Source organism: Leopardus geoffroyi, chromosome E1 (assembly GCF_018350155.1).
Source record: "Leopardus geoffroyi isolate Oge1 chromosome E1, O.geoffroyi_Oge1_pat1.0, whole genome shotgun sequence".
Taxonomy (NCBI): domain Eukaryota; kingdom Metazoa; phylum Chordata; class Mammalia; order Carnivora; family Felidae; genus Leopardus; species Leopardus geoffroyi.
In genome coordinates, this window is record NC_059330.1 from 25,428,247 (window position 1) to 25,448,102 (window position 19,856).

General features: G+C 39.1%; 1 protein-coding gene across 1 annotated transcript in view; it reads left to right on the forward strand.

Moving 5' to 3' along the window:
• The first annotated feature begins 3,156 nt into the window (after positions 1-3,156).
• BCAS3 (BCAS3 microtubule associated cell migration factor) overlaps positions 3,157-19,856 on the forward strand; it is a 620,462-nt gene continuing 603,762 nt past the window's right edge. Inside the window, exons 1-5 of the mRNA XM_045490037.1 lie at positions 3,157-3,220; positions 3,876-3,914; positions 5,341-5,428; positions 8,407-8,461; positions 14,713-14,788. Coding sequence (XP_045345993.1) covers positions 3,157-3,220; positions 3,876-3,914; positions 5,341-5,428; positions 8,407-8,461; positions 14,713-14,788 — 322 coding nt within the window. The remainder of the gene's footprint in view (positions 3,221-3,875; positions 3,915-5,340; positions 5,429-8,406; positions 8,462-14,712; positions 14,789-19,856) is intronic.

Consider the following 19,856-nt stretch of genomic DNA (forward strand, 5'->3'; position numbering starts at 1 on the left):
TTTTACCACTGCTTAAATCATGTGATTGTTGTCCAAGTGGTTTTGGTGGCCAGGGTAAATGAGGCATTGGCTTGCTTGAGGCTAAAAAGGACTCCTAATGCTACCGAAACAAAAACTCATGATAAAGTATAAACTGCCCTTGAAATTGGTTTTCTTCTTTTTTAATTTTTTACTGTTTTTTAATTTATTTTTGAGAGAGACAAAGACAGAGTGCAAGCAGGAGAGGGGCAGAGAGAGGGAGACACAGAATCCGAAGCAGGATCCAGGCTCTGAGCTGTCGGCAAAGAGCCCGATGCAGGGCTTGAACCCATGAACTGTGAGATCATGACCTAAGCCAAAGTTGGACACTTAACCAACTGAGCCACCTAGGTGCCCCAAAATTGGTTTTCATATGGATCATTCCCTGATGATTTTCTGGAGATTTTTTTGTTTTGATTTGCAGGGCCATTAGGAGAGGCAATTTTAATCATTAGTGATTTATTATACTGGATCATTTAGGAACTGGAAGAACACAGAATTCTGGCTCGAAGTCACTCTTTTACACTGAAAATCAGTTTCCTAGTTAGTATTGCTCAGCTACAAGAACAGATTGTTGAAAAGTTTCCTCATATACCAATGCTTTAAAATGACTCAAAAGCTGGCAATATGTACTGAGTAGCCTTAAGTTACTTCCATTTAAAAAATGATCTCCACAAATTTGCTTTCTCTCTATTTGAAGTCTCATGAGAGAATCTTATACCATCACTGTGGAGAAAAAAAATGGAGTAATTAGAAATAGTGGTTAATTAGAAGTAGTTAATTTGGAGAAATTTCTAACTGGTTCTAAGAATCTATCTATCTATCTATCTATCTATCTATCTATCTATCTAAAGTTACTTATTCATTTTGAGAGAGAGAGAGCACAAGCAGGTGAGAGGCAGACAGAGGGAGAGACAGAATCCCAAGCAGAATCCCAATACCTGACTGAGCCACCCAGGTGCCCCTGGTTCTAAGAATTTAAAATTTCTTTACTATTCATAAAAATCCTATGAACCTCAGAATAGTCTTTTTACAATTTATAAAGGATGAAACCAAAGCACAGAAATACGCCCTTCCTAAAAATGTGTAACTTCACCTGTGTTCATCCTATTCATAATGTCATCACTTAGTTGTTAAAGCCCAAAACACAGGCATCATCCTTGATTCTCTTTTTCCCTTCTATCCCACAACTAACCCAATACTGCTTCACTTCTAGGCCCAGTTCTAGACTGCATCTCCTACCTGGTCTACTGAAATAGCTTCACTGCTTGACCCACTGCTTCCACTCATACTCCCTCCCTGACAACAGTTTATTCTTTGTATACTGGATAGAATACTCTTTTAGAAATGTAAATATGATCATGTTACTTTCTAGGTGAAAGTCCTCCAAAAGATTCCCACCTAGAATAAAATTGAAACTATTATTCTATACAAGACCATACTCCATCTGCCACTACTTACCTAGTTTGCTATCACTTTCTACTTATCTCACTTTGCTTAAATCATACTCTTTTTCTCACTCTTTATCAAAATTCATTCCCTTCTTAGACCTTTGTACTTATTCCTTTTGTCTGGACTGCTTTTTTCCCACAGTAGCTTTCTCACATACTTCATTAAAGTCTTTGTTAAAATACAGAGAAAGACAGATACCATATGTTTTCACTCTTATGTGGATCCTGAGAGACTTAACAGAAACTCATGGGGGAGGGGAAGGGGAAAAAAAAGGAGGTTAGAGTGGGAGAGAGGCAAAGCATAAGAGACTCTTAAAAACTGAGAACTAACTGAGGGTTGATGGGGGGTGGGAGGGAGGGAAGGGTGGGTGATGGGTATTGAGGAGGGCACCTTTTGGGATGAGCACTGGGTGTTGTATGGAAACCAATTTGACAATAAACTTCATATATTGAAAAAATAAAAAAATAAAAAATAAAAAATAAAATGTTATCTCCTGAGAGGGCTTCCCCAATGACACTACGTATATCCAGCCATCTATTTATCTGGATTATTATATTTTTTTCATAGCATTTTACACTACTTGAATTTCTCTGTTTATTTCTGTATTCCCATCAGAATGTAAATTCTCTGGCTGAGGAAAGCACATTGATTGATTTGTTTATCACTGTACCTGTGGAGCTTAGAACATGCCTGACATTTTATAGGTATTAAAATATTTGTTGAATGAATGAATGAATGAATGAGTGAACTTGTGTACAACGGTATTCTTTATGTTTTTTTGTTTCTTTGTTTTTTTCCATAGCTTTGTAGAGGAATAGTCAAAGAGCTATGGAGTTTAACAATGCATATGAAACAGCTATTTTAACTGAATAACTTTATACAAATTCTGGTTGTCCCATTTGTGATTATTACCTATTGGTTTCCTCTGGATTTCCTCTTTATTCCTGCTCTAGGTCTAGACGGCATGAAAATAGTAATTATTTAATTCAAGTAAGTCTGAATTTTGAAATACCTGTTGTGTTTGGGGCTGTTAGGTGTTAAGAGGGATTGAAAAATATGAAAACTTTAGTCTTCTAATACCTAGGAAGAATTTAACATTCTAGTTGGGGAAAATGAGATATGCACAAGAGAAACTCCAAACATTTCAAATACAGCAAAGAAGTAAGCTAATGATAGCAATAAGAGCAAAAGGAATTTAGAACTGTGGATTCTTCCGTTAGTGGGCTTAATGTAGGAAGCAAATCTTAAAAGGCCATGGTGCTCAGAATTTGTGTGTGTGGTGGAAGAAGATAAATGTTCAGAATCTGTTATTAGCCAATGTTCAAACATTAGATAGAGCATTTTGATAGAGCGTCAAGAGCATATAGGTGGTTTCTTGGCTACATCTACACCTATATCTATATCGGTATATCTATCATCTATCTCTCCAGCACCTGATTAACTGCATATTTCCGTTGAGGTAGTTTCTTTACTAAACTTTTCCATCCTCCATTGTGCTTAAAACCTTTTTAAAATTTTTATTGCTGTTTCAGCCAATTTTCTACAAACCTCATGCCTATTAATAAGCTATATCCTCATGGGATTGCCGTATTACATTTGATAATACTTATGAAATGCTTAAGACTGTATTGAGCGTTGTTTCAAAAAATCAATAAATGTAAATGTAAAGGAAATGTAACTGACGCAATGACACTGGCGAAATCGCGATCTCTTCCATTGGGGAAATGGAAACAGGTAAGGAAGGAGTCAGGTGAGCTCCACAAACCTTGCTCAAATTGACACGATCACCGGCCGCGCCCCTCATTTAGCTCAATACCTCCTTGGCTCTAGGTTTGCCCACCCGCGCAAGCTAGCCGAGGCTCCCGGAAGGTAAACACATCGAGAAGGGCGGGGCAGAAGGCGGGTTAGGGATGGGTGAGTGGCCAGCAGAAAGTGATTGGCAGCTGCCATGTCCACGTGCTTTGTGCTTCGAACTAGCTGTCGCGAGAATTCGATGTAAACAGACGAGTCCCGGGTCCTCCGACTCCCAGCCCGAGACGCTCAGCTGAGGTGCAGAGGGGTCTGAGACCTAATTCCTTTTGACAAAGCCACGAAGGTGTGCTGTCTGCAAAGGAAAATAGACATGTTCGTAACTCTCCCTACCTGCCTGCGTTCTCAACCGAACCTGACACCTCGGCTTCACCCAAACTTACATACTGTTTTGTTTTCCCTGGAGCCCCAGCGGATTGGATAAATTCAGGAGGCGGGTCCGCCTCTTTTCTACTTGCTGGTTGGCGAAGCTGACCTCCAAGGGCGGTGCCCGGCCGTAGCCAGTTTCCTTCTGGGATTGGCTAGAAAAGTAGTTCCGCTGAGGCGTGGTAGGAAGTGGTAGCCGTCAATCACGAGGGGAGACTCCAAACAGTGAGCCTTGAGCTGGAGAACAGCGTTTACCGGCGGGGCGGCCGGTGAGAGGGCTGGTGGGGCTGTGGCTTTGGGGAGGCTTGGCAAGAACGAGGTGCAAGCAGCGTGAGGGGAGAGGGCTTGACTGGTATGGATTCGACGAGAGAGAGCTATCGAGATTGGAGGGGGAGGGGAAGAAGGGCAAGGGGCCAGAGGGCGGCCGGGGGCAGCGGTGGCTCCGCGTTGGAGGTTAAGTGGGTATCGCTGTTCGTGTCTTTCAGGAGAGTGGGGCCTGAGGGTCGTCCTCAGGAGACAGGGCCCTTATAGGACATTTCTTGGAAGGCTCTGTTTCGGGAAATGAAGGGTGGAATGGAAATGAGAGTGCTGAGGGGTTGGTGGTGAAGATACCTACCGAGGAAGGGGTACCTGGACTAGGTGGGGCAAAGGGTGTTTTTGTTGTAGCAGGTGAGACTCCTCAGTTTGGGAATTTTCAAATACGGTGAGAGAATGCTTCTTACTTAGAAGTGATGGTTTTAAGGGCTTTCAAGATTAGTTCCAGGTTGTGGACTTTCCTGAGCCCTGTAAGAGATCATTGATATTGCTGTCAATCCTCTTTCAGCCTTAACCAAGTACACTCTATGTCCTTAAAATCTACACAGTGATTCAGATGCTTAATGACCATTCAAGGATCAAGATTCAGTGATGTGACAGGAAAGGACAAGGGGATTCTAATGTCATATAGGTTTTTATTACTTACTTATTAAGGCTCTGGTGTTTAGGTTATAATAGTAAGGGGATTGACAAATCTGATTTAAAAACTCTTGTCAAATTATGATCATGCAATCCTTTTTTTATAGCTGTTACTGACATAACGTTGTATTAGTTTCAGATGCACAACATAATTTGATTTGATATTTGTACATATCTTGAAATGATCACCACAATGTCTAGTTAACATCCATCACCAAACATAGTTACAGTGTACAGTCTTGCTTATAGATTCCCAACAGTTTTAGTTGGAAGATATTACCTCACTGTTCCATTAAGTCTCCCAATAATGTGTTATGTGTATTTTCACTATCTCAATTTAAGATTTTAGTACATTTTAAAATTTTGGCACACAGAGATAGCACATTTTTAAAAAACATTAAGTGGTCTTGTGCTAGACTCTCTATCTAGCACATCTTACCTTTCTAGTTTGTGTTAACAGTGGATGAGAGGGGCCAGAAAGAGTCTTAACTAGTTTTGGGGTCCTGAGGCTTAGTCCAAAAAAAAAAAAAAAAAAAAAAACCTCTCACGATAATTAGAAAACTTCTTTATCTACTTCCTCTCCTAATCTTCCCCCTTTCTGGTATAATTGGAATTTCTGGGAAGGTTTCCTATATTTTAGGCATTTTTGATAAAGGATCTCTAGTGAGCAACCATAAACCTTTCCCTCTACTGCCAACAATAATGATCAGTTTTTTTCTATCTCTTCCATTCTGCAAACAGGTTTAGTGAATGAAGCTATGGCTACAGATTCTCCCAGAAGACCCAGTCGTTGTACTGGTGGAGTTGTGGTTCGCCCCCAGGCTGTCACGTAAGCAAATTTCAGTATAAGCCTAAAAGCTAAAGAAAATTTGTTCAGAATAGTAACTAACATTCAGGTTTCCTTTCTGAACGTTGATTACTTTTTAAATTTAATTAAGGCTTTATAGGATGATAAATATCATGCCAAGGATGATAAATAATGGGAGGGTCAAGTTGATGTAGTCACGTTTACAGAGTATGTCAAAAGCATTGTGCTAAATTCTAAGAATGATCGTTTTTCCAACAACAGGTTCCAAAATTGGTGGATCATTAATTCAGTGGATCAGGACCATTATTTAAAAAATGAAATAGCATATAATAGAAAATATAATTGGGAGTATTCTTTTGTGACACACACATGGATATTTTCATATGTATGTATATGTTCACCAGATCCTGATGTAAAATGTATCTCTTACTCTAAGTCTCAGTCAGAAAGTTTCAGAGTCAGTGTCATAAAGAGTACATTCTATATTTTAAGCATTCTTTGACAAAGCCTATTTATACTTTCTGGGAGCATATGATCTTTTTTTTTTTTTAATGTTTATTCACTTTTAGAGAGAGAGGGGGCACGCATGTTTGTGCACATGAGCAAGGGGAAAGGCAGAAAAAGAAGAGAGAGAGAATGCCAAGTGGGCTCTGTGCTTGCTTGATCTCATGATCTCTGAGATCATGACCTGAGCCAAAATCAAGAGTTGGCATTTATCTGACTGAGCCACCCAGGCGCTCCTAGGAGCATATGATCTAATGTGCTTTTAAGATATGTTACTTGAGGGGCACCTGGGCTCAGTCTGTTAAGCATCCGACTTCGGCTCAGGTCATGATCTTACGGTTCATGAGTTCAAGCCCCGCATTGGGCTCTGTGCTGACAGTTCTGAGCCTGGAGCCTGCTTCAGATTCTATGTCTCTCTCTCTCTCTCTCTGCTTGCACTCTGTGTTTTTCCCTTTCTCTCTCAAAAATAAGTAAACATTAAAAAAAGATATGTATACTTGAAATCACTATAATTAACAAAAAAGATGCCAGCACAACAGCATGAGAATTGAAAGGAGTATTCTAGTGGGAGTATTTAATGGGAATATTTTAGTATTTTAGATCCTAAAGGGTTTTATTAAGAAGCTAACATAATGTACTTTAAAGGCTGAACGGAGTTTAGACAATTAGAATCAAAGGTACATTTTAGGCAAAGGGACTAGAGTGAACAGATATGGGTAAGGCAAGCTATTTTCGTAAATGGAATATAGGGAGGTTGACCTATATAAAGTAGGTTAGGGTGGACAATTAAGATCCTTCAGTATTTGGATAAGGTGAAACTTGTTTTCTACCTTTTAAAATGTTTATAAGGGAATGTTAATATTTTGTATTATTCCCTTGGGCAGTTTAGCATGTTACATAAAGATTGCCTTTTCAGACTAAGAAAAGTATATGTATTTTACTATAATACTTCCTTTTTTTCCTTCCTGTATTTCCTGGGGCCATATTTCTTTGCTAACTATGGGCCATGGAACAAGTTAAGCATGTTATTAGCTATGAGTTAGGTACTATTTCAGTCTTCATTTTTTCCCCCTCCCTCTCAGCCTTTGTTTTATAGGTGAGAATACCAAAGCAGGGAGAAATTAAGTAAATTGCCCTTGGGAACAGCCAAGAAGGGGAACCTGGATAAAACCCAGGCAGTTTGTCTCCAGAGCCTGTGCACTTAGGCAGTATTGTATGTTGCATTACCATATTGGTATTCAACATATATTGCTTTTTTTTGTTAATTAAATACGTAATTTTAGTGTTTTTTTTTTTAAAGTTTTTTATTTATTTGTATTCTTTTAACAAATAATGCTCAAACATCTACTCCATGCCTAAAGTACTGGATTGTAGATTCTGGAGGTAGAAGGGAAAATGAGAGTTGGATTCCTTTCTGTAATAGAGTTTATATTCTAGTGGGAGGAACACTAAGTTACTATAGGCTTGAACACTACACAGTGTGCTATGATAGAGAATGATAGTAGGGAGTAGGACTTAGGCTGTCAGGAAGGGCCTCTCTGAGGAGGTGACACAGAAGCTGGAGATATGAAAGGGATGTAAGAGTATGGGAAAGATTCCTGACAGGAACAAAGCTGGTGTAAAGGTTTTGATTCAAGGAGCTTGGTCTATTTTAGGAATTGAAGTTGCAGGAGACTGAAGCAGAGTAAGTTAGGAGAGTGGCAGGAAAATAAGGTTGGAGAGGTAGGCCTAATCAAATTGTTTTTCTTTTTTTTTCTTTTTAGGCCTAATCAGTTTTGGTAGCTATCTAAGGCATACCGCTTTTTTATAGGATTTAGGATAACTCCTATGATTTTCTTTAAATGTAATTTTTCACATGAAATGAAATGAATTGATTTGGTATTTTGAAGAATTTTTTCCCACTTGCTGATATCCATATACTTCCTATTTAAAATATCTCAGTGACCCTAACAGTATCATTTTTCTTCACTTCTATGCATTGTAATATTTTCTCATGTCTTGTCTATTGCAAAAGTTCTGTGAGGATGTCTTAGTATCTCCTAATTTTGCACCTGCAGCAAAATACAGATTCATTTTGCTGTATACAGGTAAGAGACTAGGTACGTAACCAGTTTAAAGAAAAGGTCATGAAATACTGAGTCATCAGCAACAGTTTTTCTTGCTCTGGTAAATTCTTTTGCTTTGACTCAAGAGGAAGGTCCTGCCATAGACTTGTGTCATCACTCTTTCAAATACAAGTTAGAATATCTGTGTCAAATTAAGAGAACATGACTTTTAAGAAGAGACAATGTTTAAAAATATTAAAATTTCATTTGCATTTCACTTAATAACATATTCAAAGAAACTAGAAAGCAGGGTTGCAGAACTATCAGTTGATGAGAGTTGGTTTTTTTTCTTTTTTCTTTTTTAAATATTTTAAGTGACTTTAGAAAGAACTTTTTCATGTTTTGTTTTAAGCTGTCAGGATAAATTTTATCCATTTCACCCCTTTCCAGGGAGCAGTCCTACATGGAAAGTGTTGTGACTTTTCTACAGGATGTTGTACCACAGGTAAGTGTCTGTGTAGTTTCAGAAATAGTAGGCCCCAGTAGTAGAACCATTGGCCAGGAAATTTCTGAAATGTTGTCTTTCCTAAACTTGACACAGGTCTCATCAACTTCACAAAGACTTTTGATGTTTTAGCATCCTGAGCATTGGTAGGGTAGAACCATACTTGTTAGTATTACATGTGCCTTAGTTTTGTGCTGACAGTGGTACAATTATCATTCCTCAGGACTTGCTCTCATAAACAGAATCAAGGTGAGACATTAGTTGAGAGATGGGACTTGGGACTCTCTAGTTGGGTTCTATTTCCAGAATCTTCCTCTTGTCCTCGTTAAATGTTGCCTGTGTGAAGTGATTAATGCAAAGTATATATTTTGCATTTTATTAACTAGATATTATATTAACTAAATACTATACTGAACACAAATCTATATCTTTTTCGTATTGAGCAGTATTTATATGCCAAGTAGAGTATACCTTGTTACTCTAACTTATACAGAGTTCCATCTATATAAGTGTAACAATAAATAATAAGAGCAGCCCTTCTGGGATCATACCTAGTGCAGTGTTGTCCAGACTTAACATAAATGTCACTTGGCTCATGTGTTAAAAATAATAATTTCCAGGCCCCTTTCCCAGAGAGTTTGACTCAGTGGAATTGAGGTGGCATCCAGTTTGAGCCTCTGGTGATTCTTGTGAAACAGTAGCTGTGGGAAGCACTGTTCCGTGGAACTACTGAAGGGAAAGTTATTTTCTCCTTGTGATGATGTCAGTATTTCCTGACTGCAAAGGATCTGTAACTGCACTGTTCAGAAAAGGACATTCATAGATCCAGTTTCTCAGCTTTATGACCACATCCTAGAAAAGTCTAAAATCCAGATCTCAGTTATACTAAATAAATTGTATTTATCAAATAAATTAAAGTATCGGGGTATTGGTATTCCTTTATTATGTTCAGACAACTCTAATAGAAATAGGTCACAATGACAAGGTTCATAGGAGCATGTAAAGAATAACAAATGCTTGCGGTGCCTGGGTGGCTCAGTCAGTTGAGTGTCTGACCTTGGCTCAGGTCATGATCTCACAGTTTGTGAGTTCGAGCCCCACATCGGGCTGCTGCTATCAGCACAGAGCCCACTTCAGATCCTCTGTCCCTCTCTTTCGGCTCTTCCCCCACTTGTGCGTGCACTCGCTCGCTCGCTCTCAAAAATAAATAAAACATTAAAAAAACTTTTAAAAAAGGAATAATAAATGCTTTCCTTTTTTGAGGAACTTGGTTACTAAGGGAAGTAAAATTTCTAAAACAAGCATATCAGTAAGTGTTCTACATGATAGTACAGACTGAATGTGTAATTGCTAAGAGAATGCATAGCAGAGAAAGAGTGAGAGTCAAGTTCCAAAGGATATCAAAAGTAGCGTTAGTTAAAATGAATGGAATGCTTGGGTATTTGATGTTGGAGGAGGCTGGCTACCTGGGTATGGTAGGCAAAGGAATTGCTGTGGCTGTAGAGTATCTTAGACTATGTACAGAAGACTAGTTCTAGAGAGCAACCTGGGACTGAAATCCAACCTGGGCTCTACAAACTGCTCTTTCTCTTAAGCCCTGAGCCCTGGCGTGAAACTAGTTCCAAGGAAGGGGAGTTTAAAATTTTTTGTAATTTGCCTGCCCCTAGAGTGCCTCTTTATCACATTTTTACAAAGGTACCTTTTGTGTTAGTGGAAACCCTGCATGGCAAGCAGTTCTTGCTGGCTGGAGCAGAAAGGCTGTGGTCAGAGGCTTTGAGGGAATAGAGAGTTTGGTAGAGAAACAAGAATACCAGATTGAGTAATAGATTGACAAAAGGGGGTTCTTAAAACTGATAGGGTAAAAGTTCTGGAAGGTATAAGATTAATATAGTGTTTATGAGCATTACTACATTAGAAAGGGGATAATCTGTGCAATTGATTGTGAAGATTTGGATCAGAGTAGCAACTGTGGAGGTAAAGCTGTAGTCATGGATCTAAGAATTAGAATGTTCATTCAAGAAATATGTAAGTCATTATTCTGTTTACTCTGGAAAGAAAGCAAAAATTCAGCACCCACTATGGGACAGGCACTGTGTTACACTGGAGGGATATTTGGTGCTTCTCCTTAAGGCTTCATGGTCTTGTGTAGCAGTAGTTGGCAAACTTTCCCGCAAAGGGCCGGATAAGCTCTGCAGGTCATACAATATCTGTTGCATCTACTCAGTACTGCTTTTTATGTAAAGGAAAGGGCATGGCCATATTCAAATAAAATTTTATTTATGAACACAGGTGGTGGGCCAGATTTGGTGTTTGGTGACCTCTGGTCTTTTTTTCCCCATATTTAATCCAGAATCCCCCAGTGGTACTGTGCAGTCAACCATTTGGAAAAATTATGTTTTTTGCTGATGTTATGTTCCAACTCCTGTTCTGGAAATCGTCAAATTCATGGAGCCTAGAAATTATTCTCTGGGTTTCCAAATAGCCACAAAAGGGGGAAAATGTGTTGTTAGACTGGTATCAGCTTCTTCAGCTGTTACAGATAGAATGAATTACCATTGTGTTCAGCAGATGTCATTGATGCCTTGTAGATGCCCTTAGCTGTGCTGTTTGATCTAATAATTGTACTTAGGAAAATTTATTAAAAAATAATTCAGCAAGGAAAAAGTTAAAGCTCAGAATTTTTCATTTCAGTGTTTGTGTGTGAAAATTCTACATTTTCAGTGTAAAAAATTGTAGCCAGCCCAGGGGTGACTGGGTGGCTCAGTCTTACTTAAGCGTCTTACTTTGGCTCAGGTCATGATCTCATGGTCTGTGAATTTGAGCCCCGCAACGGGCTCTGTGCTGACAGCTCAGAGCCTGGAGCCTGCTTCGGATTCTGTGTCTGCCTCTCTCTTTGCCTCTTCCCAACTTGTTCTCTCTCTCAAAAATAAATAAAACTTAAAAAAACTTAAAAAAAATTATAGCCAGCCCAAACGTCAATAGCAGTCAAACAAATTATGGTACGTTATCCCTATAGAATAATTTGCGGTAATTAACAATTATACTTTTTGGCAAAAGGGAGGTTATTTCTGTATGGTAAAAGAAACAAAACATATACATACAACAAAAAAATACAACATACCTACAATGGCTGTAACTATGTCTTTTAAAATTTTTTTTTTTTCAACGTTTTTTATTTAATTTTTGGGACAGAGAGAGACAGAGCATGAACGGGGGAGGGGCAGAGAGAGAGGAAGACACAGAATCGGAAGCAGGCTCCAGGCTCTGAGCCATCAGCCCAGAGCCTGATGCAGGGCTCGAACTCACGGACCGCGAGATCGTGACCTGGCTGAAGTCGGACGCTTAACCGACTGCGCCACCCAGGCGCCCCTGTAACTATGTCTTTTAAAGTTCAACAATAACCTTATGCTTATGAATGGGTATATGTGGTAGAAACCTGGTAAGGAATAAAAGGGAAAATAACGAAATAGTGTAAATAATGGGGTGGAAGTTTTGATTCTAAATAAGAGGGCTAGAGTAATTGCATCTTGGTTGAAGAAGGAGAGCTAATAATCAGTGCTCGGCAGGAGACTTTTGTGTGGTACGTTGATATTGACCTCCATTAAGGTAGCAAGTGAAAGCTGGATGGGCACTGGGTGAGTATGTGCCTCACTAAGAATAAAATACCTACACATGGGCAAGAGATATCATAAGCTAAGAGGCAAAATGACATGATGTCACATGCCTTCTTTGTGCAGACCTGCAGGAAGGCACACAGGAAACAGCACTCAGATGCCTCAGCTTCACATTTTTTTCAAGAATGCTTAGTAAAGAACACCATGTCTGCTAAGGAGAGAGGAGAACTTGAAGACATAGCAAAAGTAGACAAGGCGTGTTTTGAAAGTCTTATTTTCCCCTGAAGGGGAAAGAAAAGTTCAAGAATCCCAGTACACTGAAAGACCTCATTCATCTTTGTTTTGTTCTGCATATCACTCAGAAATCAAAGGAGAACATCTTGCAAATGTTGCAGAGGAATTGAGAGAATGTTGAATAATGCTGCAGGTGATAAATCTGCTAAACTGAAGAAAATTCTGAAAAATGTTACTGCTTTACCAGATGAAAGGAGAGCGTGATGTGGGGAGAAAAAGTTGTCTTAAATGCACTGTGCTATTCCAGATTGGATCCTGGAACTGAGAAAGAACATTAGTGGAAAAACTGATGAAATCCAAATGAACTGTGGGGCTTAATTAATAGTAGTGCATCACTGTCAGTGTCCTAGTTTTGAGAAATGTTCCATGGTAAAGTCAGATTTGATTAGATAGTTAACATTAGGGGAAACTGGTTGAGGGATATATGAGAACTTTGTACTGTATTTAATGATCTAAAAATATTCCAAAATAAAAAGTTTATTTTTACAAAAGATTTTAAGCATGAAAAGAAAGAGGAAGGAGGTGAGGATGAGGCAGTTGAAGATAAAGTTGATAAATTAGTTAGATATAGTGCAGGTTTTCTCCTCTTCTTCAAAGGAATTAACTACTCTATACACATCTCACTTTTTTTTTAAAGGCAATGAGATTTGTAAGGATTTGTAAGATAATTTCTTTTATGTAGTAAATTTATTAAAGTAATTTTGTCTTTTAGTAGTATTTTCAATGTAGATAATTTTTTTTGAGAGAGCGTGCATGTGTATGTGTGTGTGTGTGTGTGTGTGTGTGTGTGTGTGTGTGTTTGCATGTGAGTGTGTGCACTAGCAGGGGCAGAGAGAATCTCAAGCAGCCTCCATGGCCGGTGTGAGCCCAATGCCGGGCTCTGTCTTACCACTGAGATCATGATCTGAGCCAAAATCAAGAGTCAGATGCTTAATCGACTGAGCCACCCAGGCACCCAATGTAGATACTTTTCAGTTATCATACAAGGTACAAGGGCTGTAAACTGGCATGGAAATTTAAAGTGGGTCGAGTATAACACAAATTATATGCAGGTTGGTAGTTTTTATATGCTTTTGGTACAGTTTATATTAAATAATTATTTTGTGAACTGGATACCACTTTATAATTGAAAATGTTGCAGGCCTTTTGTTGACATTCTAAATGCTTATAAATATATACAATTTTTAAACATTTTAAAATGGAAACATTTGCTTTATGCAGCAATGACTCCCTTTAAATATGGATGGACACCGTTGACACTTATGATTTCATGGCAGCTAAGCTTATCTTTGTGAACTTTGCTGGCCTGCAGAAACCAGCTAATAGGTTGGGTCTAGAAGCCAGATAAGAGACTTAAAAAGTTTAGGGGTGCCTGGGTGGCGCAGTCGGTTAAGCGTCCGACTTCAGCCAGGTCATGATCTCGCGGTCCGTGAGTTCGAGCCCCGCGTCAGGCTCTGGGCTGATGGCTCAGAGCCTGGAGCCTGTTTCCGATTCTGTGTCTCCCTCTCTCTCTGCCCCTCCCCCGTTCATGCTCTGTCTCTCTCTGTCCCCAAAATAAATAAACGTTGAAAAAAAAATTAAAAAAAAAAAGTTTAATACTGTACTTTTTTATTCACCCCCAACTCTGGCTCTTGTCTTCTACCTGGAACTGGAGGCAAGCAGAAAGTAATATGTTAGAAAATTCTAGGTAGAGTGTAGTTACATGATCATAAACACCTGAGACTAAATAGATACATGTGGTAGTTTTGTTTTTTTCTTCTTTTTTAAAAAAATTTTTTTTTAACATTTATTTATTTTTGAGAGACAGAGAGAGACAAAGTGCGAGTTGGGGAGGGGTAGAGAGAGAAGGTGACACAGAATCCGAAGCAGGCTCTGGGCTCTGAGCAAGCTGTCAGCACAGAGCCCAATATGGGGCTCAAACCCACGAACCATGAGATCATGACCTGAGCTAAAGTCAGATGTTCAACTGACTGAGCCACCCAGGTGCCCCAATTTTGTTTGTTTCTTAAGCCTTCTTATTTGTTGATCAATATAGGGGGTGATGTAGGTTTTTGAGTGCCTTTCAGTTATAGTGATGTTTCCTAATAGACTATGATCATTGTATTTTAGGTTTCTGCAGTTCTTTAGTAAGTTAAAACCCCTTTTCTTGGCCAAGGTTATCACAGTTCTATATAACTTTCTTTGGGGGTAAAGATATTACAAAATGTGTTAGTTCCTAAGATGTTGGAACATCTTGGTGAAGTTGGAAAGAGATAAGATTGGCTTTATTTAAGTTACTTTTTGTCTTGAACATCTATAATACTATAACTGTAAAACATTCAAACATTTCTATTTACTATGCAGGCTTACAGTGGAACACCTCTGACAGAAGAAAAGGAGAAAATAGTCTGGGTCAGATTTGAAAATGCAGATTTAAATGGTATGGTTTTAACTTTTTTGGAACATATGAATTAAATGTTTGTTGGAGGATGACCTAATTCTAAAAAGAGAACTCTTACTTTAGATTACTTTCTCTACAGTAAGTTTTTAGTTTTCAAACGAAATTTATTTTTAGTTGAAAAAGTAACGTAACCACACTATGGAAACTTCATTAGAACTTGTACAAGTCTTTAAAAAAAGTTTTGTTTTTTTTTTATGTTTGGTTATTTTTGAGAGACAGAGAGAGACAGCATGAGTGGGGGAGGAGCAGAGAGAGAGGGAGACACAGAATCCGAAGCAGGCTCCAGGCTCTGAGCTGTCAGCACAGAGCCCGATGGGCTTGGACTCATGAACAGTAAGATCATGACCTGAGCCGAAGTTGGACACTTAACCGACTGAGCCACACAGGCGCCCCTGTATTGTACAAGTCTTAAAGTAACTGTAACATATGGTGCCTAACCTTAAGCTTTAGGACATAAAGATTTCTTAGAGAAGTTAATGTTTGATCAGTTGTATAGGATTTTTTTTTTTCAGCGTTTATTTATTTTTGGGACAGAGAGAGACAGAGCATGAATGGGGGAGGGGCAGAGAGAGAGGGAGACACAGAATTGGAAACAGGCTCCAGGCTCTGAGCCATCAGCCCAGAGCCTGACGCAGGGCTTGAACTCACGGACTGCGAGATCGTGACCTGGCTGAAGTCAGACGCTTAACCGACTGTGCCACCCAGGCGCCCCATGTATAGGATTTATAACTGCACACTTATCATTACTGTTGAACTTTTTAGACTTTTAACATTTTTTTCTGGACAGGATTTATGTCTGGGTTGGCTCTTTTGTTCTCAGATACTTTCCTGCATTCCATTTCTTTGCTCCATCCTGCTCCCTTGCAAGGTGGCTGCCCATGGTCTTTTTCCCATGATACCATGTCTGTTGTCTTCTGCTGAGTTTGGGAGGCATTGGTGAGAAATTGAATGAGAGGATGGGAGAAAGGGAAGAGTATTATTCCTTCTCCTCTCTCTATTAGTGACTGCATTTCCTCTGTCGTTCTAGCTTCTTCCAGGCAGTTCCATTGGTGTTTCAGTTTTTGCCAGATGACCCAGCATCCTATACTCTCTGTCTCCCTAGCCTAGGGGTGGTAATGGTTTCCTACTGTTGTTAATACAATAGGCAGCCTCAAAGTTCCTTTTTTGGTCTCTCAGCTATTCTGTCGTCTGTAACCAGTTGTCTTTATTAAATTCTCAGTTATGAACACACTGAATTATTTTCATTTCCTAGTGGGTCTTTGACCGATATCATACTCTTGAGTCTTCATCTCCTCTAAGACTTTGAAAATGTGATGCTGTATTTTTTTTTCTTTAAGCTACTGTCCAGGAGAGAGAGGCTAAGTAGCACTTCTGCAAATTGTTTTTTTTTTTTTTTTTTTTTTTTGCATTTTGGATTCTTTATTAGTTGATTCATTCAAATAATAGCAACTTGTTGGGCTCTCTTTGTGGGAAATAAAAATTCATTTGTATGGGTAATTATTTATGACATAAACTTTTCCTGCTATGTTTGCCTTTGAAAGCTTCTTATATCTTTGACTTTCTTTCTTTTTATGACTGTTAAATTGCCTTGTTTACTAGTGTATCCTTCCTTTTTTCCTTTCCTTCATTAATAACTAGGTAACTATTCATCTTTTGTTTTCTATCTTTTCCTCTTGAATTCAGACTCTTCTTTCTTTTCTGGAAGTATATTTTGTTTTGTGGATGTCAGAAAGTATTAGAGAGCTCTCTCTCTCTCTTTCTTTTTTCTTTTTTTTAAAGATTTTATTCTTAAGTAATCTCTGCTTCCAGTGTGGGGGTCAAAGCCACAACCCTGAGATCAAGAGTTGTATGCTCCATTGACTGAGCCGGCCAGGCTTAGCATTAGAGCACTTTCTTTCTTTCTTTCCTTTTTTTTTTTTTTTTTTTTTTTAAATGTTTATTCTTGAAGAAGAGACAGAGTTCAGGCAGGAGAGAGTCAGAGAGACACAGAATCCAAAGCAGGCTCCAGGCTCTGAATGGTCAGCATAGAACCTGATGTGGGGCTTGAACTCACAAACTGTGAGATCATGACCTGAGCCAAAGTTGGATGCTTAACTGACTGAGCCACCCAGGTGCCCCTAGAGAACTTACTTACCTTAATAACAAAGCAAATGGTTGTCGTCTTGGAAATATTAGTGCCAGATAGTAGCAAAAGCTTGTTATACAACATACGTGAAATATTAAAAATAATTTTTATTTTTTTTATTTTTTAACTTTTAATTATTATTATTTTTTAAATGTTTATTTATTTTTGAGGGAGAGAGACGGAGTGAGAGCAGGAGAGGCAGAGAGAGAGAGGGAGACACAGAATCCGAAGCAGGCTCCAGGCTCTGAGCTGTCAGTACAGAGCCTGACACGGGGCTTGAACTCACGAGCTGTGAGATCATGACCTGAGCCTAAGTTGGACGCTTAACTGACTGAGCCATCCAGGTGCCCCTTAGCTTTTAATTATTTTTTTAATTTAAATCCAAGTTAGTCAACATATAGTGTAATAATAATTTCAAGAATAGAATTTAGTGATTAATCACTTACATATAACACCCAGTGCTCATTCCAACAAGTGTCCTCCTTCTTGCCCCTACCCCTTTAGTCCTTCCCCCTACCCAACACCCTGCCAGCAACCCTCAGTTTATTCTCTGTATTTAAGAGTCTCTTATATTTTGTTCCCCACTCTGTTTTTGTTTTAATTTTTTAATGTTTATTTATTTTTGAGAGAGAGAGAGAGTGAGTATGAGAGGCAGAGGAGCAGAGAGGGGAGACACAGAATCCGAAGCATGCTCCAGGCTTTGAGCTGTCAGCACAGAGCCTGACATGGGGCTTGAACTCATGGACTGCGAGATCATGACCTGAGCCGAGGTCGGACACTTAACTGACTGAACCACCCAGGCGCCCCTGCCCCCCACCCTATTTTTATATTATTTTTGCTTCCCTTCCCTTATGTTCATCTGTTTTTTATCTTAAATTCTACCCGAGTGAAATCGTCTATTTGTGTTTCTTTGACTGACTTGTTTCATTTAGCATAATATGCTCTAGTTCCATACACATTCAGATGGCAAGATTTCATTCTTTTTGATTGTCGAGTAATATTCCATTGTACGTGTGTGTGTGTGTGTGTGTGTGTGTGTGTGTGTGTGTGTGTATGTCACATCTTTTTTTTTTTTTTAATTTTTTTTAACGTTTATTTATTTTTGAGACAGAGAGAGACAGAGCATGAACGGGGGAGGGTCAGAGAGAGAGGGAGACACAGCATCTGAAACAGGCTCCAGGCTCTGAACGGTCAGCACAGAGCCCGACGCGGGGCTCGAATTCAAGACTGTGAGATCATGACCTGAGCCGCAGTCGGCCGCTTAACTGACTGAGCCACCCAGGCGCCCCTGTCACATCTTCTTTATCCATTCATCAGTGGATGGACATTTGGACTTTTTCCATACTTGGCTATTGTCGGTAGTGCTGCTATAAACATTGGGGTGCATGTGGCCCTTTGAATCAGCACTCCTGTATCCTATGGTTAAATAACTAGTAGTGTAATTGCTGGATTGTAGGGTGGTTCTATTTTAAATTTTTTTTTTTTTTTTTTTTTTTAATTTTTTTTTTTCAACGTTTATTTATTTTTGGAACAGAGAGAGACAGAGCGTGAACGGGGGAGGGGCAGAGAAAGAGGGAGACACAGAATCGGAAACAGGCTCCAGGCTCTGAGCCATCAGCCCAGAGCCCGACGCGGGGCTCGAACTCACGGACCGCGAGATCGTGACCTGGCTGAAGTCGGACGCTTAACCGACTGCGCCACCCAGGCGCCCCTCTATTTTAAATTTTTTGAGGAACCTCCATACTGTCTTCCAGAGTGGCTGCACCAGTTTGCATTCCCATCAGCAGTGCAAAAGGGTTTCTCTTTCTCCACATCCTTGCCACCATCTGTTGTTGCCTGAGTTGTTAATGTTAGCCATTCTCACAAGTGTGAGGTGGTGTCTCATTGTGGTTTTGATTTATATTTCCCTGATGATTAGTGATGTTGAGCATTTTTTCATGTGTCAGCCATGTGGATGCCTTCTTTGGAAAAGTGTCTATTCATGTCTTTTGCCCATTTCTTCACTGGATTGTTTGTTTTTTGGGTGTTACACTTGATAAGTTCTTTATAGATTTTGGATACTAACCCTTTATCCTATATGTCGTTTGCAAATATCTTCTCCTATTCCATTGGTTGCCTCTTAGTTTTGTTGATTGTTAGCTTAGTTGTGCAGAAGCTTTTTATCTTGATGAAGTCCCAATAGTTGATTTTTGCTTTTGTTTCCCTTGCCTCTGGAGACATGTCAAGTAAGAAGTTGCTGTGGCTGAGGTTAAAGAGGTTGTTGCCTATTTTCTCCTCTAGGATTTTGATGGCTTCCTGTCTTACGTTTATGTCTTTCATCTATTTTGAGTTTATTTTTGTGTGTGGTGTAAGAAAGTGGTCCAGGTTCATTCTTTTGCGTGTTGCTGTCCAGTTTTCCCAGCACCGTTTGCTGAAGAGACTATCTTTTTTCCATTGGATATTCTTTCCTGCTTTGTCAAAGATTAGTTGGCCATTCATTTGTGGGCCCATCTCAGGGTTTTCTTTTCTGTTCCATTGATCTGTATATCTGTTCTTGTGCCAGTACCATACTGTCTTGATGATTACAGCTTTGTAATACAGCTTGACATCCAGGATTGTGATGCCTCCTGCTTTGGTTTTCTTTTTTCAGGATTGCTTTGGCTATTGGGGTCTTTTCTGGTTCCATCTAAATTTAGGATTGTTTGTTCTAGCTCTGTGAAGAATGCTGGTGTTATTTTGATAGGGATTACTGAAAATAATTTTTAAAGGCATAGGTTCATGTCCACAACAAAAAACAAAATGATTTTAATATCGCAAAATTAACATTTAGAAAATGTCAAAATAATCTTTACCTAAGCATGGTTTCTGTTGTTTTGTTTTTGTTTTTGTTTCGTTTTTAAATAGTGAGTAAGAATTGCTGGCATAATATTCCATAAAGCCTTT